Below are 27,003 nucleotides of genomic sequence, written 5' to 3' on the forward strand. Positions count from 1 at the left end.
AGGGAGGGAGGGAGGGAGGGAGGGAGGGAGGGAGGGAGGGAGGGAGGGAGAGACAGAGCGTGTGTCTGTGTGTATGTGTTTTTATGTGTATGTGTGTGTGTGTTTGTGCCTGAGAGAGAAAGAGAGAGAGAGGCGGAGAGATAGGGATTGTTTATCACTAGATGTGTAAGTGTGTAGATCCGTCTGTCTGGCCCTGTGTGTGGGAGTGAGGCAGCTTCATCTCCACTCCCCCTGTCTGTCCCTATGGAGCTCATCTCCCATGGTCCACTGCACCAGGTTAAAAGCATCAAGGCTGGCTAAATACGTGTGGCTCCCAGAAGAACAGCCGGCAGAACCATTTTGGGTCTCACACTGCCAGTTGCACTGTGGCATTGTGTAGTGCTATAACGACTCTCTGCGGCTGCCCGCCCCATTCACCAGAAGATGGTCCTCCAAGGTATTAACCGTCCCAGTCTCTAAGCCCGAGCTCTTTGAGATGTAACAATGTTCTCTTACACATCGCCTCGTCTTCGTCTGGCTTTGGGGACTCTGGAGTGTGTATGTGTAAATTGGGGATAATACAGTGTGTATGTGTAAATTGAATTGGGTTGCCCACTCCTCTATCTTGTTTAGGTCTAGTGGTGCAATCTGAAGACTGAAAACGATAGGAGTTCTGTGTCTGTGTACCGGGGGATTTGGGCTTGAGAGTTCACAGAGGTGTCACTCCTATCAGAGTTTATACATCTAACTAGCCTGGGTTCCAGATCAGAGTTTATCACTCTATCTAGCCTGGGTTGTTTTGTCATCTCCTTATGGAATTGTCATGCCAAATACGATCTGTGGAACCAAAAAAATTAACAATCCCCAAATGTGTGAAGGAAGGGTAGCTGTAGTGGTTATTGAATCAGGCTCAAATCCTCTTTCTCCTCCAGCTCATTAATGATATAATGTTCATATTTGAGAATGCCGAATTGCCAGACTGTTTGGCTTGACAATGTCAGTGGAGTAGGCAAAAGCACAAAGAGATCTGGGACCGGGCTATAGTCTATCCTACAGGGCTCGCAACTTCATCTGTTGGAGTAGGACATTCCCCAACAGGACTGCATATTACCAAGCCTCCTAGGCCTAGGCTATGATGCTGGCTACAGCTACTCTGGGAAAACAGGTGGAAACAAGATGCAGGTGAAATCCCAGTTGGATGTTGGAGCCACTGTGGAGCACATCGAGATTCCTCAAGCAGAGAACATGTGCAGGGATCGATAACACAGCTACACTGGAGGGGCCACATGATTAAGTAGGCCCAATGTTGTTGATGGTGGGTAGAGAGGAAGCCGAGAGGGACCCCAAAGACTGCATCCCCAATGGCTCCCTATTCCCTACATAGTGCATTATCAGAGCCCTATGGGGCTTCCTTTATGCCCCTGGTTATAAAGCAGTGGACTATATAAGGAATAGAGTGCAATTTGGGACGTTGCCAGAATCTGCTACCACCATAGAAGCAGCCTTTGTATTGGTTGAGCATTGGCCCCACTTCTGACCAATCCCCAGCCACCTCTCCAAAATGGGAAACCAATAGATTTGGGAAGGTGGCACTTGTGCTGTACATGTATCCCTTCTGATCCAGTTCTGTGAGAGTACAACGTATTAGGCAGAAAATAGATTTAGTTCTGTGAGAGTACAACGTATTAGAGGCAGAAAATAGATTTAGCTTTTTAGCCATTATTTATTATTTACAAAATATTTACATATATTTGAAATGATCCAAGGTAGCAACATCATTTACAGTAAAACAATGTAGTAGATTTTTTTTTGTACAATTTAATAAAACATTCTGATTGTATATATAACACCTTGGGAAGGTATTTTCTAAATACTCACCAGTTCCTGGTGAGCAGCTGTGCCACGAGCCTCAAATAATACATATACATTTTTAATCTCTATTTAACTAGACATGTCAGTTATGAACAAATTCTTATTTACAATGACGTCTACCGGGGAACAGTGGGTTAGCTGCCTTGTTCACGGGCAGAATGACAGATTTTTACCTTGTCAGCTCGGGGATTAAATCGAACAACCTTTCGGTTACTGGCCCAATGCTCTAACCGCTAGGCTACCTGCCGCCCCAAATAATAATAATAATAGTAATATGTGCCATGAGCCTCAAATCTCAGCCTAAACACTTCCGCTGCTTAGCCTTTCAGATTTACAGGGAGCCATTTCTTTTCCGAGGGAAAATTATGAAAATGTATTTTCTGAGGGAGATTTATGGTGCGAGGCAGCCTTTGTAAAGCAGGTGTGTTGTGAAGCATAGTAAAAGCATCAGCCACAGAAGAGATGCTGAAGCTACTCTGGGATTGATGGAGGTAGCCTGAGACCTGTACCTCACTCAATCTGCATGTAGCACACACACACCCACACGCACACACACACATACAATTACTCCTAACCCATCCACAACTGTTTGACTATATGTGATAAAGTGAAAATCTGAGCTCCCAACCCGACCCTAACCCGACCCTAACCCGACCCTAACCCGACCCTAACCCGACCCTAACCCGACCCTAACCCACTAATATAGAAAATGCACAGTTCCCTTTTTTGTCCTTTTTGCCTCAGTGAATCGACGTTACCATTTGGCGATTGGCGTGTATTTGGCGTGGCAGTTAGAAAAACTATAACAAGCATTTCTTGTTGGACAAATTCAGGTTTCGTCCATTTGCTTTTGCTTGGTTCTTAGTGAATACACCACAGGAGTTTGCCTCAGGACCTTTACATGGCAATGCCCATTTCTGCTAGAATTGTGGGAAATAATCATTTCTGAGCTATTGGGACAACATTGCTGTGTACAACTGAGTAAATCCATATATATATATATATATATATATATATATAACTAGATTTGGATTAAATTAGCCAGCACCAAGGTTAAGTGGATGATCCCCAGACATTCTCTTAGTTGTAGAGCTGTGACTCATAGCATATAGAGTGTATAGACCTAGAGCGCTGCACCCCCTCTCTCAATACTAACGATAATGAAGACGCTAATCTGGATTGTAATTACGCCTGTGTATTTTCTCACTGATTGAAAGTGCCTCGTACCAACACATCTCTGTTTGTTCATTTTCCCAGTCTGTATTATTCTCCTGTAGTCTCATAATGTAAACCAGGGTGACAATAACAACAATAGCACCAGTGGCAGCCTGGCATGTTGCCGGCTGGGGCATTAGTGTCACTTCTTTATCGAGCTGTAATGGTAATGAAGAACTCACATTAGCAACACTCTTTTACTTCCTCACTATTCGATATCCGTCTCCCTCCCTCCCTCTCTCCCTCCCTCCCTCCCTCCCTCCCTCCCTCCCTCCCTCCCTCCCTCCCTCCCTCCCTCCCTCCCTCCCTCCCTCCTCACCCTACACAGTCACGTTGTAAACAGCAGCAGTCCAGCTGCCGACCGAATGGCGTGTGCATCAGCAGGGACCTCTGGGTATTCCTCCCTCCATGTGTCATAAAACGTTTCCCGAAATAAAAAGACAAGCTGGTGTGTGGAGTCCGAGCCCCGCCCCCCAGCCCTCTCTGAAAACCGTGGCGACACAGGGGCCTATAAGTAGACACTTCCTGCATGTTCTCCTCCCCTCGTCCTCTGCATGGGCATCTCTCCAGGCCAACTCTCACCCTCTGACCTTTTGACCCTGACTGATGATGTCATCCGGAACTGGATCGTTCGTCAAGTCATCTGGCTGTGTGTTTTTTCCTGTCCCTCTGTGTTGGTTGGTGCTGTGTATATACTCCCTAACACCTTACACCATCGACTCAGCCCAGCATCTAATGAGGTGCAATTCATCTGTTCATTGTTTAATGATGACAATGACAAGGAGGCAATGTCATCATTTGTTCACATCAACTACATTATTAGTCAACTAATGTACACCATATAGACATACAGTGGCTTCAAACAGTTTCACAGCCCTTGACTTATTCCACATTTTGTTGTGTTACAGCCTGAATTCTAAATTGATTAAATAAATAAAACAATCTCAATCATTTACACACAACACCATATAATGACAAAGTGAAAACATTTTATCAGAAATGTTTGTACATTTATTGAAAATGAATATTCACACCCCTGAGTCAATATATGGTAGAATCAATTTTGGCAGACCCAGATGTGTCTTTTTGGGTCTCTAAGAGCCTAAGAGCTTTGCAAATCTGGATTTTACAATATGTGCACATTATTATTTAAATAATTATTCAATCTCTGTCAAGTTGGTTGTTGATCATTGCTAGACAGCCATTTTTAAGTCTTGCCATAGATTTTCAATCAGATTAAAGTCAAACTGGTACTACAGTAGGCCACACAGGAACATTGATTGTAACTCCAGTGTATATTTGGCCTTGTGTTTTAGGTTATTGTCCTGCTGAAAGGTGATTCTGTCTCCCAGTGTCTGTTGGAAAGCAGACTGAACCTGGTTTTCCTCTAGTATTTACCTGTGCTAAGATGTATTCCGTTTCTAATCACTGTTCAACTGTGGGACCTTACAAATATTTGAACATACAGAGATGAGGTAGTCATGCAAAAATCATAATAAACACTATTACTGCACAGAGAGTCCATGCAACTTATTATGTGACTTGTTAAGCACATTTTTATTCCTGAACTTATTTAGGCTTACCATAACAAATGGGTTGAATACTTATTGACTCAAGACATTTCAGCTTTTCATTTTGTATTAATTTGTAAACATTTCTAAAAACATAATTCCACTTTGACGTTATGGGGTATTGTGTGTAGGCCAGTGACCAAACATCTAAATGTAATCCAAATTCAGGCTGTAACAAAACAAAATGTGGAAAAATCCAAGGGGTGTGAATACTCTCTGAAGGCACTGTATATGCAAAGCAACACTATAGCGCTATAGAAGTACATAGTCGGCATTGGTATACCACGGAACCAATTTATTCAGAGACCAAAGCACAACTTTTTCCCACAATTTCTGAATCAGTGCCACATTTTGGAAGGCACCTTTGAACTCATGTTTGGTGGGAGTTGGATTGTGCATTCCGCCAGTGACCCAGCTGCAGAATGGGTTTAATGAAGGTCTGCCCTCCTAGCTGAGAAAGAGAGGGTGGGAGGGAGGGAGGGAGGGGGGGAGGGGGAGGGGGAGAGAGAGAGGGGGGGTAGGGAGAAAAGGAGGGAGGGGGAGAGAGAGACAGAGAGAGAGAGGGTGGGTAGGGAGGGAGGGAGGGGGAGAGAGAGACAGAGAGAGAGAGAGGGTGGGTAGGGAGGGAGGGAGGGAGGGAGGGAGGGAGGGAGGGAGGGGGAGAGAGAGAGGGGGGGGTAGGGAGAAAAGGATGCGGAGGGGGAGAGAGAGACCGAGAGAGAGGAGAGGGTGGGTTAGGGAGGAGGAGGGGGAGAGAGAGACAGAGAGAGAGGAGAGGGTGGGTTAGGGAGGGAGGGAGGGAGGGAGGGGGCGAGAGACGAGGGGGAGGGTCGGGAGAAAGGAGGGAGGGGAGGGAGGGAGGGGGAGAGAGAGACAGAGAGAGAGAGAGAGAGAGAGGGGGTATAGGGGGAAAGGGAGGGAGGGGAGAGAGAGGGGGGATAGGGGAAAGGGAGGGAGGGGAGAGAGAGACAGAGAGAGGGGGGATAGGGGGAAAAGGAGGGAGGGGAGAGAGAGACAGAGAGAGAGAGAGAGAGAGATGGGAGGAGGGGGAAAGGGAGGGAAGGGAGAGAGAGAGGAGGGATAGGGGGAAAGGGAGGGAGGGGGAGAGAGAGATGAGCAGCCAGTCAGCTCTCTGACTGATGATTCATTTTAATATGTACCTCTTCAGTGATGATTCATTTTAATATGTACCTCTTCAGTGATGATTCATTTTAATATGTACCTCTTCAGTGATGATTCATTTTAATATGTACCTCTTCAGTGAGACAGTTGCCCACCTCACTGCTGCAGTGACAAATGTACTACACAGGTCTAACTCCAGCACACTGAAAGAGAAATGCTAATTCTCTTCTGTCTATTACAACATTTTTCTACAGGAGCGAATGTGCTGTGATAAATGTGAATGTGTAATACTATGATTTTGTAGTATACTGAAATACTGTCCATATTAATGGGGAATGGTGGAATGTGGTCTCCAATAAGCTGTTTTTGAGTTAATTGACATGTCTTTAACTCTATAGTGTCACGTCGTTTGTCAGAAGGAGCGGACCAAAGTGCACCGTGTGTATCGTTCCACATATTTTATTGAACTGTGAAACTATGCAAGATACACAAATAAACTAAAGAACAAAAACAACAAACCGTGATGAAGAGGTGCAACATACACTAACTCAAAAACAATCTCCCACAAACCCAGGTGGGAAAAACAACTACTTAAGTATGATCTCCAATTAGAGACAACGATGACCAGCTGCCTCTAATTGGAGATCATCCCAAAAAACAACAACTTAGAAATACAAAAACTAGAACATAACAACATAGAAAATCTAAACTAGAAAAAAAACTGTCACGCCCAGACCTACTCTACCATAGAAAATAACAGCTTTCTATGGTCAGGATGTGACAAAAATACGTTTTATCTGGCACTCTGTGTCCCTGTTCGTCAAACTGTGAACTGCCATGTCAGGTGTCAGCACAACAATAAATGTGATGAAATTATCTCTCTTACATACTCTCTCTCGCTCTCTGACTATTTCTCTCCCTCCCACTCCTCCCTTCTTTCTCTTTCTCTCTCCTACTCCTCCCCTCTCTTTCTCTCTCTCTCCCACTCCTCCCCTCTCTTTCTCTCCCACTCCTCCCCTCTCTTTCTCTCCCACTCCTCCCCTCTCTTTCTCTCCCACTCCTCCCCTCTCTTTCTCTCCCACTCCTCCCCTCTCTTTCTCTCTCTCCCACTCCTCCTCTCTCTTTCTCTCTCTCTCCCACTCCTCCCCTCTCTTTCTCTCTATCTCCCACTCCTCCCCTCTCTTTCTCTCTCTCTCCCACTCCTCCCCTCTCTTTCTCTTTCTCTCTCTCTCTCTCCCACTCCTCCCCTCTCTTTCTCTCACTCCTCCCCTCTCTTTCTCTCTCTCTCCCACTCCTCCCCTCTCTTTCTCTCACTCCTCCCCTCTCTTTCTCTTTCTCTCTCTCTCTCCCACTCCTCCCCTCTCTTTCTCTTTCTCTCTCTCTCTCTCCCACTCCTCCCCTCTCTTTCTCTCACTCCTCCCCTCTCTTTCTCTCTCTCTCCCACTCCTTCTCTCTCTTTCTCTCTCTCTCGCACTCCTCCCCTCTTTTTCTCTCTCTCTCTCTCACTCCTCCTCTCTCTTTCTCTATCTCTTCAACTCCTCCTCTCTCTTTCTCTCTCTCCCACTCCTCCTCTCTTTCTCTCTCTCTCCCACCCCTCCCCTCTTTCTCTTTCTCTGTCTCTCCCACTCCAACTCTCTCTCCTTCTCTCTCTCTCCTGCTCCTACCAACCTCCACTCTCTCCCTCTACCCTCTATCCCCCTCCATATAGATATCCGTGGGATCCAGGACTTCCTGGACAAGACGTCTCAGCAGGGCATGGACGTGTCGCTGCAGAAGGTGGAGTCCAACATCAACATGATGATCACCAGCATGTTCAGAACCATGAGGGTGGAGGAGCTCCACCGCTACCGGGACACACTGCGCCGGGCCGTGCTCTTCATGAGTCCCGTCACCGCCAAGGCCTTTATCACTGAGGTACGGGGGGAGAGGGAGAGGAGGTCTGACGAAACACGCACACACACACATAATCACACACACACACACACACACACACACACACCCGCACACACATGTCTACACAACCATGCACATGCATATACAGGCCTGCATGTCCACACACACACACACACACACAGACACACACACACACACACACACGCGTGCACATGCACATGCACATTCAGGCCTGCATATCCACACACACCCACACACACCCACACACACACACACACACACATGAATACCACTTACTTTACAACATTATCACTAATATACCTCATGGAGGCAGTCATTGAAACACTAGGACTAATACATCTTAAAAGGTTATTATCTTAAAATTAGTTCATATTGTGCCATAATCAGGCCTGTGCCTTTTTCTGAAGAACAAAGACATCCCTCATGACAGACACCTCAAATGGCATCCTATTTCCTTTATAGTGCACTAGCCTAGGGCCTTTTAATCACGGCCTTTAGAGTGCCATTTGGGACACACTCCACTCTCTTTATCAATGAGAAAGTAGTAATGGGCTTTTCTCTATATTTTATTCATACTGTGTGAGACAAGTGCAAGTGTAGTACAACGTATAAGGAATATCATTACTTTACATTTTTAATGATATGGAATTCAAACAAGAAGGGTTAGCTTCTTCGTTAATCCCACGTGGGATTCTGCTCTTCTCGTAATTACAACATGACCTCATGAATCCAACTGGAGAATGGAGAGTAGTGGAGAGGAGAGGAGTGGAGAGTAGTGTAGAGGAGTGGAGAGTAGTGGAGAGTAGTGGAGAGTAGTGGAGAGGAGAGTAGTTGGAGAGGAGAATAGTGGAGAGTACTGGAGAGGAGAGTAGAGTAGAGTGGAGAGGAGAGGAGAGAAGAGAAAATGAGTGGAGAGGAGAGAAGAGGAAAGCAAAGGAGTGGAGAGGAGTGGAGAGGAGTGGAGAGGAGAGGAAAGGAGTGGAGAGGAGTGGAGAGGAGAGAAGAGGAAAGCAAAGGAGTGGAGAGGAGTGGAGAGGAGTGGAGAGGGGAGTGGAGAGGAGTGGAGTGGAGAGAAGAGGAAAGGAGTGGAGAGGAGAGTGGAGAGGAGTGGTCAGGAGAGGAGAGTGGAGTAGAGGAAAGGAGTGGAGAATAGAGTGGAGAGATATGCAATTGAGAGGAGAGGAGTTGAGAGGAGATTAGAGGAAATGAGTGGATAGGGGAAAAGAGGAAAGGAGTGGTGAGGAGTGGAGAGGAGTGGAGAGGAGATGAAAGAAGAGGAGTGGAGAGGAGTGGAGTGGAGAGGAGATGAACGAAGAGGAGTGGAGGGGAGAGGAGTGGAGAGGAGTGGAGGGGAGAGGAGTGGAGGGGAGAGGAGTGGAGAGGAGTGGAGGGGAGAGGAGTGGAGGGGAGAGGAGTGGAGAGGAGTGGAGGGGAGAGGAGTGGAGAGGAGTGGAGGGGAGAGGAGTGGAGGGGAGAGGAGTGGAGAGGAGTGGAGGGGAGAGGAGTGGAGAGGAGTGGAGGGGAGAGGAGTGGAGAGGAGAGGTGTGGAGTGGAGAGGAGTGGAGAGGAGAGGAGTGGAGATGAAAGAAGTGGAGTGGAGGGGAGAGGAGTGGAGAGGAGAGGGGAGGATGGGATATCAGTGGACGGCACAGGTCCCATAGGCAGTGGTAATAGGGGGTCAGGACATGGCCTGGGGTCTGCTTCGTAACCACCTCAGGGAGAACTTGACATTTCCATGGGTGGAGACGAAGAAAGGTTGCCCTCAAGAGATGCTTGCTGTTCAATCCTCATCGATTTGCACATGGGATTAAATGAGGTTTTCTGAGAACTCACAAAGTAGAATTTATAATCCAAAATGTTTTGGTTGACACATCCTCTAAAGGGATGTCCTGTTTCACGGTGAGATAGCGTAAGATGGATTGGATACCGATTTGGAGATAAAATGGATGACAAGATCTATCTGGCTTTATCAAGTTTATTTGTTGAAATAATTTGTTTCAAGAGGGCCTAACAAAATGCATTAGGCTCTTCTGCTAGATGAAAACAGATTGTAGCCAGGGCTCACTACCCCTCTTTTCCTGTGGGTGTGTGACTGCGTGCGTGCGTGCGTGCGTGCGTGCGTGCGTTGACAGTATATGTGTGTAGTTTTGTAGTGTAGTGTGTGTGTGTGTGCCTACCTGTGCGTAGTGTGTGTGTTTCTCTAACACAGCAGGAAGGACTGTTAAACATCTGTTTGCTCCACACGCTAGCATAGGCACATTTCTCACCCTAAACAGTCTGTAGACAAACACACACACATAAAACCAACTTATGTGATTTTATGCGTTACTTAATCTTTTGGTTAGCTCTGTCTGATTGGTTTTATTGCCAACACATGGGCCTGTATCAAATAACGACTAGACTATTTGCTCTCCTCCTGCACCTTACTTATGAATAAGATCGCGACAGAAGAATCGACATACACTAAAAACACATTTTAAGAACATATTCATGATTTGGGTATTATGAAAGTCAACATTTGTATTCCTAATGAATGGATGAATAGATTGTTGGCCTGATATGGCCTTATGTTATCGGAATTGAGGAATTACTTAGATGCCTATATGAGAAACCACTTAAAATGAAGTCATTTGAATGATTTCTGTTCATGATTAGTGTAGAATGAAAGTCATCAGTGAGCGTCTCCAAGGGGATGCACCATCTGTTAATGTTGTATCAATGTGAAGTGGTTGAGACAATGCAGAAGATGCTCTTTAGAAAAGGCTTCTGGAATGATTGCAATAAGTCTACAGAGTTAGAAATCCATATCCTCTCAAGTACTTCTTTGATATCTAGAGAGTATGAATTTTGCCATTTGATGTCCTTACTTTGAAATATTAAAATTATCTCAGCTTGAGAGTTTCTCATATCTAAAATGAAATCCTAAAATGACATGCCTTCTTCCTAATAAACCCCACAATATATTTTTTCAAGATTTCCTCAAAAGAGCAGGCCTGAAAACATGTTTTGATGTAGAAATATGATGGACGTAGTGGAAATGTGGTTAACCAAGAGATGCAGAATTAGCTAATATGGACAATAGTTTTTATAGGACTAGTTACTAGTTTCACTGGTTTGTTGACATGGGGTATGTGTGGGACGGCCACCTATCCCCTACTGTATATAGGGCACTACTTCTAACCAGGGCCTACTGTAGTTAGGAGTAGTGCCCTATGTAGGACACTCAAATCCCAATCTGGACCTTGAAGCCAGTACCACTGCTGATTTTCATTGTTCTCCTCTAATAAAGGACGGATTTAGACCTGGGACACCAAGTGGGTGCAATTCATTATCAGGTAGAACAGAAAACCAGCAGTACTCCGGAACCTCCAGGCACTGATTTTAATACTCCTTGTATAGGGAACAGAACAGCCATGTTCTACAACAGAGTGAGAGGGAGACAGAAACTCTCTAAGGGAAGATAGGAGACTGTTTTGAATGAAGCCAACGTGGAAATGATTTATGACATGCTCACAATGCCTTGAGGAAAACAGTCAGTGACCAATCTATCAATGACCCTATGAATTGTCCCTGGAACTTATCCCCTAAATTATCCCCTGGAACTTATCCCCTGAATTATCCCCCGGAACATATCCCCTGAATTATCCCCTGGAACATATCCCCTGAATTCTCCCCTGGAATTTATCCCCTGAACTATCCCCTGAATTATCCCCTGGAATTTATCCCCTGAATTCTCCCCTGGAATTTATCCCCTGAATTATCCCCTGAATTATCCCCTGGAATTTATCCCCTGAATTCTCCCCTGGAATTTATCCCCTGAATTATCCCCTAAATTATGCCCTGGAATTTATCCCCTGAATTATCCCCTGAATTATCCCCTGAATTATCCCCTGAATTATCCCCTGGAATTTATCCCCTGAATTATCCCCTGGAATTTATCCCCTGAATTATCCCCTGAATTATCCCCTGAATTATCCCCTGAATTATCCCCTGAATTATCCCCTGAATTATCCCCTGAATTATACCTGAATTATCCCCTGAATTATACCTGAATTATCCCCTGAATTATACCTGAATTATGCCCTGAATTATACCTGCATTTTTTACGTCGCACGAGCCCATTTCTAAATGATAATGATCCTATAATAAGCTATTTGCAAATTGAAAGTGTGGCACAGATTGGATTTGTTTCATTACTAAATAACTACAGAGTATTTTGGAGATGCTAATGTAATTCGTTGTAAGGCACTCCACGAGCTGACAGATCCGCCACTGTTTCTTTTAATAACTTGATTGATGTTATCATCAGAAGTTGGAACACCCAAGGGAGCGTTTCAAAGACACAAATAAACAGAGACAGGCATTAATGGTTTTGAAGTTTTTTGTTATCACAAGATGATTCTCGAGTGCAAATGGAAAAAACGCTTTCTACTTTTATCGCCATGCTGGATCGTTATCTATGGAGCTCCCAGATAGTGATTGTAGCCCTTCAAGATGAATGCTAGCCATCTAAAAATCCTCTAACATTCCTTTTCTCATTCCAAAATCACATTTTAGAACACAACACTGGCTGGCAAGCTTGTAATCACTTATCTTCCATCGCAGGTCAGAGAAACAAGCGTTGTTTGTTTTTTGTGTTGGGCCAGCACTCCTTTGGTGAATGAGATAATAAGAGCCACAAATCTTATTAAGAAGCTGTCTGAAGCTATTTCAAATAATCAAGTTGTAAGACTAACAGATGATGTCTGACAGAAATCCCAAAATATTAGGCTTGTTTTGGGCTGGGTGAGTGGAGACTGTTGGCAACTGGGCGTGTATGAGGGGATGTGTATGTGTATGCAGACAGGCGTGTGTATGTACAGACAGTATGTGCTTTGGATGTGAAGTGTGATGTTGACAGACGCGGGCCTGACACTAACGACACTACTAGTCTGGTGGAGTCACTGAGAGGCCATCCAAACAGACAGAGGGACAGACGTTGGGACATTGGAAAGGAGGTGTCGGGGAGGTGAGGCGAGGCGAGGGAGGCCGTGTCCTCAGCCGCTGCCTCTCTTTCCGTCACTCCCAGTGAAGTGTGTGTCCAACAGTGTCATGGACAGATGTCCGTCACGCTGATGGTGACAGCCTGACAGCTGGACAGGGAGTGTTAGAAAACACCCTCTCTCTGGAGATAATTGCTCATACAGCTGACAACACCAACAGACGGGGCAACAGAGGGGTAGTGTTTCACCTGGCTGTGCTGTATTACAGTGATAAGAAGTCCTGTAGCTCTGTCTAGTTAAGTTAAGTCAGTACTGTTGTTGTTGTTGTTGTGTGTACCATCAGTATGAGATCGACTCCAGTCCAAGGGGCAGAGAATCAGTCTCCCCGGGCTGTCATGGCAGACTAGCTGCTGTTTCCCAGTACACACACCCCTACCTCTCTACAATGATTTGGATGAGGTACAGCTAGCTCGGTGTGGGCCGTGTGACTGGTCACTTTATCTCAAGGTAACAGTTAGACGGATGGCCCCTGTCAGACATGCCCTCCTCTCTACTGCATTCCCCTATCTCCATCTCTCTTCCTCTTTTCACTTGCTTTCTCCCCCGCACCCCCATCGGTCAGACAGGCAGTCGGACCCTGTTCCCACCACTCAAGGTCGCGGTCTGAGCAGCAGACACACACAACAGCGGTCACGCCTCTCTAACACATGGTGGGCCACACAGAGAGCTCTGGTTAGACGGAGTGGGGAGACAGTGTTTGGCAAGTGACCATGACATCTTAGTGATGTACATGACACATGCACCACAAACAGAGAGAGAGAGAGAGGAGAGAGAGAGAGAGAGAGAGAGAGAGGAGAGAGAGAGAGAGAGAGAGAGAGAGAGAGGAGAGAGAGAGAGAGAGGAGAGAAGGAACTAAGGCAGGGAAGGAACTAAGGCAGGGAAGGAACTAAGGCAGGGAAGGAACTAAGGCAGGGAAGGAACTAAGCGGAGCCGTTTGAAATGCATTATTGAAATGGAAAGTGCTGAGGCTGAGAAGATGATTCATCGTGTGTTGTGTCACTCTCTCTACCGTCAACTTTACTGCCATGGTGACAGAGTGCAGGAAGAGTAACCTGTGACAGAGGTGCTATTATTATGGTGGAGGAGATGGGAGAACAGGGGGATGAGACGCTGGAGCGCTTTTGTCCTTACCCTCATGAAGGAGAAAAGTAGGGGGGGTGGAGAGGTGATGGGGTGGGGGGATGGCTGGAGGGTTGTGTGGGGGGGGGGTCCTTGAAGAGGAGGTACAGAGCACATGCAGTAGCATAGTGGAAATGGGTTATACTTTATTTTACAGTCCTACTAGCCACTGGAATTCCTCTTGTATTTAGAGTGATATGACTCAGTAAGAAATGTGTACTTTCTAGTAATGATTTGAAATTATTTCACTAAATTAGTAATTTCTTGATAACAATATTGTTACTATCAGGTTAGCTACAATGAATCCCAAAATAACCAAGAGTACATTTTCTGGAAATAATTATCTGATTTGTTACTACGCAAATACCATGTACGCAAAATAACATAATTACCTGGAAATTGTTTTCTTAGAAGACTGTGTTACAGTCTGGTGAACGTGTCGTCAGTTTCCAACCTGCCTTAACCTGTTGGGGTGTAGGGGGCAGTATTTTCACGGCCGGATGAAAAACGTACCCAATTTAAACAGGTTACTACTCTGGCCCAGAAACTACAATATGCATATTATTAGTAGATTTGGATAGAAAACACTCTGAAGTTTCTAAAACTGTTTGAATGGTGTCTGTGAGTATAACAGAACTGATTTGGCAGGCAAAAACCTGAGAAAAATCCAAGCAGGAAGTGGAAAGTCTGAGAATTGTAGTTCTTCTTTTGATTCTCTATCGAAACTACAGTGTCTGTGGGGTGACGTTGCACTTCCTAAGGCTTCCATTGGCTGTCAACAGCCTTCAGAAAGTGGTTTGAGCATTCTCCTGTCACTGGGCAGAGTATAGGAGCTCAGTTACTGAGTAGTCTGCCTGGCAACAAAGGGATTGGATATGCGCAGTCACGCGAGCACGCCGTTCCTTCTTTTTCTTCTTGAATGAATATGCTATTGTCCGTCTCTAGTTCCGCGCTCGCGCATTATGCCTTTAGATAAGTGATCCATACGCATGAACAAAACGGAGGTATTTGTACATAAATATGGATTATTTCGATCAAAAACAAAATTTCTTGTGGAAGTAGCAGTCCTGGGAGTGCATTCTGACGAAGATCAGCAAAGGTAAGCGAATATTTCTAATACTAATTCTGAGTTTAGGTTGCCCCGAACTTGGCGGGTGTCTGTATAGCTCGCTTTGATGGCTGAGCTATGTACTCAGAATATTGAAAAATGTGCTTTCTCCGTAAAGCTATTTTAAAATCTGACAAAGCGGTTGCATCCAGGAGTAGTCTATCTATAATTCTTTAAATAATTGTTATATATTTTGTCAACGTTTATGATGAGTATTTTTGTAAATTGATGTGCACATTCACCGGACGTTTTGTTGGGAATACATTTTCTGAACATCAGGCGCCAATGTAAAATGCTGTTTTTGGATATAAATATGAACTTTATCGAACAAAACATACATGTATTGTGTAACATAATGTCCTAAGAGTGTCATCTGATGAAGATCGTCAAAGGTTAGTGCTTCATTTAGCTGTGTTTTATTGACACATGTCCTTGCTTGGAAAATGGCTGTGTGATTATTTTTGTCTATACACTCTCCTAACATAATCACATTTTTTACATTAAAGTCATTTAGCAGACACTCTTATCCAGAGCAACTTACAGTAGTGAATGCATACATTTTCAAACATTTCATGCATTTTTATTTTGTACTGGCCCCCCATGGAAATCAAACCCACAACCCTGGCGTTGCACACACCATGCTCTACCAACTGAGCCACAGGGAAGGCCATGTTTTGCTTTCGCTGTAAAGCCTTTTTGAAATCGGACAATGTGGTTGGATCAAGGAGAAGTGTATCTTTAAAATGGTGTAAAATAGTTGTATGTTTGAGAAAGTTGAATTATGACATTTTGTTGTTTTTGAATTTGCCGCCCTGATATTTCACTGGCTGTGTCCCGCAGGTGGGACGCTAGCATCCCACGTAGCCCATAGAAGTTAACGGACAGCACTCATTGGTTGACTCGAATAGTACTCTATTCCCTATGTAGTGCACTACTTTTGACCAGACCCTATAAACCCTGGTCAAATGTAGTGCACCACATAGGGAAAAGGGTGCTATTTGGGACATGGACATGTACTGCACCAGGGCGTAGGATGTTTAATGATTCTGCTTTAACCTTGAACTTCATCACTAAAATAGACGGCCATGACATTAAAGTCTTATCTTACACACACACACACACACACACACACACACACACACACACACACACACACACACACACACACACACACACACACACACACACACACACACACACACACACACACACACACACACACGCACTACGTGGACCAGAATGGAGCGTTAAGGGTACACTAGGAAGCTCTTAGATTAGTGCTGTTGACCCACGCTAGAACCCTAGCACCAATGATGTTCTCTGTCAACATAAAATATAGTACAAGATCACAGATAGTTTTGGGCTGCATTTTCACTAAATGCTCTGAAAAAGATCTTGTGTGAAAAGATCTGATGTGATTGGTCAAAAGACCAATTAGTGGAAAAATATCAGAATTTGTTTGCCTCAGTGAACGCAGAGAGGGTGTATTGGTTTTCAATAGGTTTTGTATCGACACGTGTGTGTGTTTATATGCGAGCGTACAGTATGTGTGTATGAGAGTTCGTGTGTGTGTGTTTGTGTGTGTGTATGTTCGTATGTGTCTGGGTACATGTGTGTGTGTGTGTTAAGCAGGAGGTACAGTATATCGCCCCTCGTCTCTGAAGAGGAGTGCATCAAATCTGTGTCATGGAGCTCTCATTCAGTGATTATTTACAGCCTGCCTATCCCCCCCAGCCCTGCCCCTTTTCTCTGTCACTATCTCCACATTACACGGTCAATTTGATATCACTGGCCATTCTCCTATCTCAGGACATTTCTTCTCGCTTTGTTTCTAATTTCATTTGGAGAAGCATGACCATTCCTACACGATCCTCTTTGGACAGTATCACGCCGAGCCTGGCATTCAAAGCAGAGAATGTAGAGTGGAATGAAGGATGAAGAATCAAATGACATTCCACAGTTTCAAAAAATGTTTTGTGCTGTGTCTTTTCTAATTCATGCACTTGGTTTTAATAGAAGTCCTGCTAGTAAGATGTATTAGATGGGAAATTGAAATTGTCTGTCTGCAGAGAGAGAGAGAGAGAGAGAGAGAGAGAGAGAGAGAGAGAGAGAGAGAGAGACTCATGGATAGTTGCTGAATTAATTCTGCCTTCTTTAGGGTTGCTTGAATGCATAGGCTTTTCTCCTCTGTCGTCTGATGATGAAGTGGATGGCATTTCTGTTCCTTTTTTTGAAACGTCGCTGTTGAAAAGGTAATGCTAGATTAACACCTTGGTTGCTTTTAAGTATTAGAAGATGTCAGGTTTTCTATGTAATGTGTGTAATTGATTTGTTGAAAGTCTGCAGCATGCTCCGAGTGTCTAGTATTAGTCTACTGTATGGTTTACTTCTATAGCTATTCTATTTTCCCCCCTCTATTTTCTGTATAGTTTCTACTAGTGAAAACACATATACACTGATATTACTAACTTTCCATTATAAATATCACTTTTTTTTCTTTTTTTGGAATCTGAACCTCGAAAGCTCTGCGTCAGATCTTTAATAATTTAACAGGAAGTCCCATTGACTGTGGTTTCCTGCTGAGGCTGCAGTACAGCATCTGCAGTTGAAGACAAGCTTTGTTTAGTGTTTTCTTCCCTCCTGTCATTTAATGACCCTCCCTCTGGTATGTGATACATGTTGACAGAGTCAGTAGACTGATTAGACTACCATGGTAGGAGGTTGTTAAGACTACCATGGCAGTAGACTGATAAGACTACCAAGGTAAGGAGGCTGATAAGACTACCAAGGCAGGAGGCTGATAAGACTACCAAGGCAGGAGGCTGATTAGACTACCATGGCAGGAGGCTGATAAGACTACCAATGCAGGAGGCAGATAAGACTACCAATGCAGGAGGCTGATAAGACTACCAAGGCAGGAGGCTGATAAGACTACCAAGGCAGGAGGCTGATTAGACTACCATGGCAGGAGGCTGATAAGACTTCCTGCGAAGGCTGATAAGACTACCATGGCAGGAGGCTGATAAGACTACCAAGGCAGGAGGCTGATTAGACTACCATGGCAGGAGGCTGTTAAGACTACCATGGCAGGAGGCTGATAACACTACCATGGCAGGAGGCTGATAAGACTACCATGGCAGGAGGCTGATAAGACTACCATGGCATGAGGCTGATAAGACTACCATGGCAGGAGGCTGATAACACTACCATGGCAGGAGGCTGATAAGACTACCATGGCAGGAGGCTGATAAGACTACCATGGCATGAGGCTGATAAGACTACCATGGCAGGAGGCTGATAAGACTACCATGGCAGGAGGCTGATAAGACTACCATGGCAGGAGGCTGATAAGACTACCATGGTTGGATTAGTCCTCTAATCCTCTCCCTCCCTCCGCAGACAGACTCATGCAGGGTTCAACCACAGGGTCAAACTTATACCGTCACCAGCCATAGTCCAAACTGGAAATCACAACACTATGGCTCCTCCCAAATGGCACCCTATTCCCTTTATAGTGCACTACGTTTGGCCAGGGCTCATAGTTCACTATATAGGGAATAGGGTACCATTTGGGTCATACCCTATGCAGTTAAAGTTGGACAGACAGCACCAGGGGAGAAACAGCTGTTCTATTCCGGATTACTGTAGTGTGCTCTCGAGGCAGGCGTTAACTCGACACAGAGGAATGTGGTGTGAGTGTGAGTGAGTGTGTGTGTGTGTGTGTGTGTGTGTGTGTGTGTGTGTGTGTGTGTGTGTGTGTGTGTGTGTGTGTGTGTGTGTGTGTGTGTGTGTGTGTGTGTGTGTGTGTGTGTGTGTGTGTGTGTGTTTGTGTGTGTGTGCGCATCATGTGGGTGTACACTATCGATGGAGTAGGTCACTGGGCCTTAGTGCTTCACACTGGGTGGGGTAATCACACTGTCCGTCAAACTGTTTAGTTTAACCCTGTAGGTAATGTGTTAGTTTAACCCCGTAGGTAATGTGTTAGTTTAACCCCGTAGGTAATGTGTTAGTTTAACCCTGTAGGTAACACATTAGTTTAACCCCGTAGGTAACACATTAGTTTAACCCCGTAGGTAATGTGTTAGTTTAACCCTGTAGGTAATGTGTTAGTTTAACCCTGTAGGTAATGTGTTAGTTTAACCCTGTAGGTAATGTGTTAGTTTAACCCTGTAGGTAATGTGTTAGTTTAACCCCGTAGGTAATGTGTTAGTTTAACCCTGTAGGTAATGTGTTAGTTTAACCCTGTAGGTAATGTGTTAGTTTAACCCTGTAGGTAATGTGTTAGTTTAACCCCGTAGGTAATGTGTTAGTTTAACCCTGTAGGTAATGTGTTAGTTTAACCCTGTAGGTAATGTGTTAGTTTAACCCTGTAGGTAATGTGTTAGTTTAACCCCGTAGGTAATGTGTTAGTTTAACCCTGTAGGTAATGTGTTAGTTTAACCCTGTAGGTAATGTGTTAGTTTAACCCTGTAGGTAATGTGTTAGTTTAACCCTGTAGGTAATGTGTTAGTTTAACCCCGTAGGTAATGTGTTAGTTTAACCCTGTAGGTAATGTGTTAGTTTAACCCTGTAGGTAATGTGTTAGTTTAACCCTGTAGGTAATGTGTTAGTTTAACCCCGTAGGTAATGTGTTAGTTTAACCCCGTAGGTAATGTGTTAGTTTAACCCTGTAAGTAACGTGTTAGTTTAACACATTAGTTTAACCCCGTAGGTAATGTGTTAGTTTAACGTGTTAGTTTAACCCCGTAGGTAATGTGTTAGTTTAACCCCGTAGGTAATGTGTTAGTTTAACCCCGTAGGTAATGTGTTAGTTTAACGTGTTAGTTTAACCCCGTAGGTAATGTGTTAGTTTAACCCTGTAGGTAACACATTAGTTTATGCCTGTAGGTAATGTGTTAGTTTATGCCTGTAGGTAACACATTAGTTTATGCCTGTAGGTAATGTGTTAGTTTATGCCTGTAGGTAACACATTAGTTTATGCCTGTAGGTAATGTGTTAGTTTATGCCTGTAGGTAACGTGTTAGTTTAACCCTGTAGTTTAACACGTTAGTTTATGCCTGTAGGTAACACATTAGTTTATGCCTGTAGGTAACACATTAGTTTATGCCTGTAGGTAACGGGTGGGTAAGGAGAGCAGGGATGGAGTTGAGGGGAGCTTACACTGTGTTCTGTGGGTTAATGATTGACAGGGGAGCTATAGCTCATGTTCCCACTCATTACATTTACGTCATTTAACAGACGCTCTTATCCAGAGAAGGATTACTTTATCCTATCCCAGGTATTCCTTAAAGAGGTTGGGTTTCAGGTGTCTCCGGAAGGTGGTGATTGACACCGCTGTCCTGGCGTTGTGAGGGAGCTTGTTCCACCATTGGGGTGCCAGAGCAGCGAACGGTTTTGACTGGGCTGAGCGGGAACTGTGTCATCCAACAATCATCATCATGTGCTTCCGAAACCTACGCCGTCCACATCATAATGCAACGCCTTTAGTTACCATGGCCAGTTGACAGTGTAAAGCTGGATTCAATACAGTATTCTATACGTCCATAACTGAGTTGATTCATTGGCAGAATAGAATCATTACCAATAATCATGTGAGCATTATAAAAGGCCTCCCATATACACTGTAGGCTTTTCATTGTCTGCGTGCCAAATGACACCTTATAGACAGAGAAGAGACAGGCCTGGCATGGTGTGTGGAGGAGTGGAGATGAGACAGGCCTGGCATGGTGTGTGGAGGACTAGAGAGGAGATAGACCTGGCATGTGTGTGGAGGAGTAGAGAGGAGACAGGCCTGGCATGTGTGTGGAGGAGTAGAGAGGAGACAGGCCTGGCATGTGTGTGGAGGAGTAGAGAGGAGACAGGCCTGGCATGGTGTGTGGAGGAGTGGAGATGAGACAGGCCTGGCATGGTGTGTGGAGGAGTGGAGATGAGACAGGCCTGGCATGGTGTGTGGAGGACTAGAGAGGAGATAGACCTGGCATGTGTGTGGAGGAGTAGAGAGGAGACAGGCCTGGCATGTGTGTGGAGGAGTAGAGAGGAGACAGGCCTGGCATGGTGTGAGGAGGAGTAGAGAGGAGACAGGCCTGGCATGGTGTGTGGAGGAGTGGAGAGGAGACAGGCCTGGCATGTGTGTGGAGGAGTAGAGAGGAGACAGGCCTGGCATGGTGTGAGGAGGAGTGGAGAGGAGACAGGCCTGGCATGGTGTGAGGAGGAGTGGAGAGGAGACAGGCCTGGCATGATGTGTGGAAGAGTAGAGAGGAGACAGGCCTGGCATGGTGTGAGGAGGAGTAGAGAGGAGACAGGCCTGGCATGGTGTGTGGAGGAGTGGAGAGGAGACAGGCCTGGCATGATGTGTGGAAGAGTAGAGAGGAGACAGGCCTGGCATGGTGTGTGGAGGAGTGGAGAGGAGAGGAGACTGAGTGGAAAGTGATGAGGAAAGGAGGCAGAGGAATTACTTTAGCCTGGTCAAAGGTCACTCACCCCTAGGGCTCACGCACACACACGTGCACACTAGAGGTCGACCGATTAATCAGAATGGCCGATTAATTAGGGCCGATTTCAAGTTTTCATAACAATCGGTAATCGGTATTTTTGGCCACCGATTTGCCGATTTAAAAAAACATATATATTTTTTTAATATATTTTTTAAACCTTTATTTAACTAGGCAAGTCAGTTAAAGAACACATTCTTATTTTCAATGACGGCCTAGGAACGGTGGGTTAACTGCCTTGTTCAGGGGCAGAACGACAGATTTTTACCTTGTCAGCTTGGGGATGCAACCTTACGTTAACTAGCCCAACGCTCTAACCACCTGCTTTACGTTGCCAAGGTAAGTTGCTAGCTAGCATTAAACTTATCTTATAAAAAAACAATCAATCATAAACACTAGTTAACTACACATGGTTGATGATATTACTAGTTTATCTAGCCTGTCCTGCTTTGCATATAATCGATGTGGTGCGCATCCACGAAAAAGGACTGTCTTTGCTCCGACGTGTACCTAACCATAAACATCAATGTCTTTCTTAAAATCAATACACAAGTATATCTTTTTAAACCTGCATATTTAGTTAATATTGCCTGCTAACATGAATTTCTTTTAACTAGGGAAAATGTGTCACTTCTCTTGCAAACAGAGTCAGGGTATATGCAGCAGTTTGGGCCGCCTGGCTCGTTGCGAACTGTGAAGACTATTTCTTCCTAACAAAGACAGCCAACTTCGTCAAACGGGGGATGATTTAACAAAAGCGCATTTGCGAAAAAAAAGCACAATCGTTGCACGACTGTACCTAACCATAAACATCAATGCCTTTCTTAAAATCAATAGACAGAAGTATATATTTTTAAACCTGCATATTTAGCTAAAAGAAATCCAGGTTAGTAGGCAATATTAAACAGGTGAAATTGTGTCAGTTCTCTTGCGTTCGTTGCACGCAGAATCAGGGTATACAGAATCTGGCTCGTTGCGAACTAATTTGCCAGAATTTTACGGAACTATGAAATAACATTGTAGGTTGTGCGATGTAACAGGAATATTTAGACTTATGGATGCCACCCGTTAGATAAAATACGGAACGGTTCCGTATGTCACTGAAAGAATAATGTTTGAGATGATAGGTCATTAATATGTTCAAATCCGGAAACTAAGGTTTATTATATTATAGTTAAGTCTATGATTTGATAGAGCAGTCTGACTGAGCGGTGGTAGGCAGCAGCAGGCTCGTAATAGTCAAAGGTATATGGTTTAGAGAGAAATAGTCGACGCGTCATAATTCCTGTAATAACTTGCGGCTGAACTTGAAAGGGGTTCCTTCGTTATTTTACCCTTCATGTCTTCCATAGAGAATGTCTTGATCTACTTCAAATAAGTTCTGTGTTTTGTGTTTAAACCACCTCAGCGTTTTGATACCTGTGTAAATCTCACTAGGTAACGTTTGTCAACATATTTTCATAAATCCACTCTACAAAAAAAATGATCTTCACTTATATTGATCAGAGTTATATCCTATGGATATCTACACAGTTATAAAATTGGCAAGGTGGTGTAAGCCTAAACAAAACACAGACCTTATTTTAAATTAATCTAAAAATATCCTATGGAATAAATGAAGGAACCGCTTTTCAGATTTTGCTAGAAGATGTCACGGGAATTATGACTCGCACTTTGGTAGTCAATTCTTAACATGCCCATTATTAAAATAGGATTTCCTGCATATAGAAATTACAGTTTTTGTTTTCAGCATTCATCACAGGTAACTTAAACTCTATTTTTATTATTCAAACAGTTGAGAGTATTTGTCTCCTAAGCAGACTCTTCAGTATCGTTGTCACTTCAGAGCTGTGTGTGTGTGTATATGTGTGTTTATATACATATTAAAAAAATCACAATAATAATCGGCCGATTAATCGATACCGGCTTTTTTGGCCCTCCAATAATCGGCATCGGTATCGGCATTGGGAAAAAAATCATAATCGGTCGACCTGTAGTGCACAAACACGTGCACACACACACACACACACACACACACACACACACACACAGACCTCTGAATCTTCCAAACGACACGTATTGAGTTTTATTATGTAATCATAGGGTAGTAATTTGTTGTATTTAGCACTTAATTAAGAGCTTTTTTATTCACTAATGTTTTTTTGTTTGTTTATGGGATTCAATAAAGCTCTAATTAGATACCTAGTTATTAGTTTTAAAGAGATGAAAGTTCTTTATAAGATTATTTATTAGTAATGCGTTATTCCAAAACTTACGTTAAAAAACATTCTATATTTAGAATAATGAGTCACTTGGAACAACAAAACATTCTATATTTAAAATAAAGATTCACTTGGAACAACAAAACATTCTACATTTACAAGTGCTAACACAACAATAGCTAAATTGCATCTAAATTATCATGATTATTTGCGATCATTGACCTGACCATCGCCCTATGTTAGATGGACATTTAATTAATAGGTGTGTGGACACAGCTTAATAACATGTGTAGATGTATGAACACCCCAATCCATACACTCCATTCCATTTCATCCAACAATTGATCAATCACCATCCAAATGTAAAATGAGATGTCATCATGTAAAATAAGCTTGGCAGTGATGTATTGCCTTGGGTGTCACACAAGGGAATGGGTCTATATTCACCATAATCTCCTCTGTGGCTGTGGCCGAGTTCAGGATCTTTGTTCAATGCCGGGGAAGACAAATGACTGGTATGTTGGCCCTGACAGACCTGGACTCTCCCATCACAACACAGGTCTACGGAAGCCACGCACCAGGAATTCACAGTAATGATTTCTCTATCAGAGTAGAAAGAAGGGAGAGGAGAGAGGAAGAGGAACCCATCACAGACAGGAAGTGTATAGGCCAGCACCCCCATGGGTCAGCTGCAGACCAATCCCAGTACAGTCAGACTCAGTCCGGATGGTTCTTGTTGCATAGGTTAAAGTTTCCCCTAATCCTAACCTTAACCATTAGTGGAGGAAATGCTAATCTGACCCAGTGTCATCGTCTAGGGGAAACTTCACCTTACACCGGTTGTGTACAGTACTCTGTGGGGTGGAGGGGGGGAGTGGATTACTTTGGCTTTCATCTATCGCAATGGTGGAGGAGGATCAATAGGATGTTTGCTTTGAGCTGGGGCCGGGCAGGGCCAGCCTTAAGGCCCGCGTCAGGCCCTGTCAGAGGCCTTGGCATGCCCTTGGAGTGGCTGGGGCTGAGTGGCTGGAGCTGAATTGATGGCCTGTTTAAGTCAGTGGCATACCAGGCCTGTATTGGCCTAATTAAGCAGACAGCAATGGGGTGATTTAGAGTCATTAAGAAGCCAGGGAGGGATCCACATCAAATCCCTTCTGCCCCCCTCAAGAGCCCGCAGGCCAACCCACACGTGTCTTATACCTGGACTGGCTGGTAGGATTTAGCACCAGGGCCGTATTCATTAGGACACAAGGTAGCGTAACGTTTCGCAACGGAATTTGTGCGAGCGCAAACGCTTCATGCACGTGTGTCTGCTCCTACACTTGTGTTTATCTCCGATGACATCACAGGAGGGCGCCGCTCTGCAGCTCTCTCTCTCTCTCTCTGTGCGTGCGTGCTAAGTGTGTGTTGCTCCCAACTTCATCGAGGAGTCAGTGCCATACTGCAACAGTGTGGCGTGGCTTCCTGACAGTCGCACACAGAGTATGAATTATAGATGATGGATGCTGCACGGTGAGTCAGGTGGCTGACATTAAACCAAAATGGCAATGTGACACATAAGGATTATGATGTATTAAGGAGCACACGCCTGGGTAAGTGAGAGCTAAATGTGTAAAACGGATTGACTCTCACGCTCCGCAGAGAAAGCATTTCACAACTCCATAAGCTCGCTTGCTCAAACCGGTGCGAATACTTAATGGAAGAACATGTGTTTTTGGGTGAGTGGAACACACTATTCCCTGGTTAGGAAGTGTGCAGAGATGAAGTGCTACTCCAAACTGAAGTACTGTGTTATTTTATATAGCCTGTGGATTGAATTGCCTAGGCTTAGCCCATTGTACAAAATTGCTGTTTATTTATCCCATGGCATTTGTGTACTCTCCATTAATCTGTCAGACTGAAACTTGTTGAAAGTTGCAATATCATCTTTGATTAAAAAAGTGCACTAGTAACATAGAAATGAGGACTGCTAAAATGCACGAGTAATCCCAAACAGCCCAACAGACTGATAGCATGACTTTAACTCAGACTGAAGAGCATAGAAAGCAGCTTCAACTTATTAATAAATATATTAGGTGACATTGTTGTCTTGAACCTACAGATGTAGGATCTTCATTTGAGCCAGTTTGCTACAGAAGGAAAATAATCCTGCAGCAACAATACATTTGAATTATTATATGGATTATAATTGATGGAGGGGTTCATTAGGGCAATTCAAGTCTGAAATGTAATCCTCGCACGGGTGCATCAAACTAAGTGACATAATAAAGTAAAATTTCGCCAATAATCACAAACAACCCAACATTTATGAACTCCCCCCCTCAAAAAAAACATTTAGATAAGATGTTGTGTATAATATGATGTTTATGATGTCATAAAGTAGCCATGCCCCCTCTCAAAACATTTAGATAAGACGTTGTGTATAATATGATGTTTATGATGTCATAAAGTAGCCATGCCCCCCCTCAAAACATTTAGATAAGATGTTGTGTATAATATGATGTTTATGATGTCATAAAGTAGCCATGCCCCCTCTCAAAACATTTAGATAAGATGTTGTGTATAATACGATGTTTATGATGTCATAAAGTAGCCATGCCCCCTCTCAAAACATTTAGATAAGATGTTGTGTATAATATGATGTTTATGATGTCATAAAGTAGCCATGCCCCCCCTCAAAACATTTAGATAAGATGTTGTGTATAATATTATGTTTATGATGTCATAAAGTAGCCATGCCCCCCCTCAAAACATTTAGATATAATGTTGTGTATAATATTATGTTTATGATGTCATAAAGTAGCCATGCCCCCCTCAAAACATTTAGATAAGACGTTGTGTATAATATGATGTTTATGATGTCATAAAGTAGCCATGCCCCCCCTCAAAACATTTAGATAAGATGTTGTGTATAATATGATGTTTATGATGTCATAAAGTAGCCATGCCCCCCCTCAAAACATTTAGATAAGACGTTGTGTATAATATGATGTTTATAATGTCATAAAGTAGCCATGCCCCCCTCAAAACATTTAGATAAGACGTTGTGTATAATATGATATTTATGCAGGAGAAGAAAATAGTCAAATAAAAGCCAATCTTTTCACGTTTTGATTTAGGACTAACCGACCCCGTTCTATTTATTTTTGTGTATACAGTGCCTTTTGACTTATTCCACATTATTCCACATGTTGTTGTGTTACAGCCTGAATTTATGTCTCATCCATCTACACACAATACCCCATAATGACAAAGTAAAAACATGTTATTAGACATTTTTGCTAGTTTATTGAAACTGAATTGTGCAACATTTGCTCATTATTCTTTTCCAAATGCTTCAAGCTCTGT

At 43.8% G+C, this 27,003-nt stretch overlaps 1 protein-coding gene across 2 annotated transcripts in view; it reads left to right on the top strand.

Moving 5' to 3' along the window:
- The window catches only part of LOC115164974 (glutamate receptor ionotropic, delta-2), a 582,060-nt gene that overhangs the window by 331,839 nt on the left and 223,218 nt on the right, over positions 1–27,003 (top strand). For both annotated transcript variants that reach the window (XR_003870040.1, XM_029717948.1), the window contains exon 4: positions 7,468–7,673. Coding sequence is in view for 1 of the 2 variants with exons in the window: in XM_029717948.1 (XP_029573808.1) it covers positions 7,468–7,673 (206 nt within the window). In the remaining variant the exon portion in view is untranslated. The remainder of the gene's footprint in view (positions 1–7,467; positions 7,674–27,003) is intronic.

Source organism: Salmo trutta, chromosome 27, assembly GCF_901001165.1.
Source record: "Salmo trutta chromosome 27, fSalTru1.1, whole genome shotgun sequence".
Taxonomy (NCBI): domain Eukaryota; kingdom Metazoa; phylum Chordata; class Actinopteri; order Salmoniformes; family Salmonidae; genus Salmo; species Salmo trutta.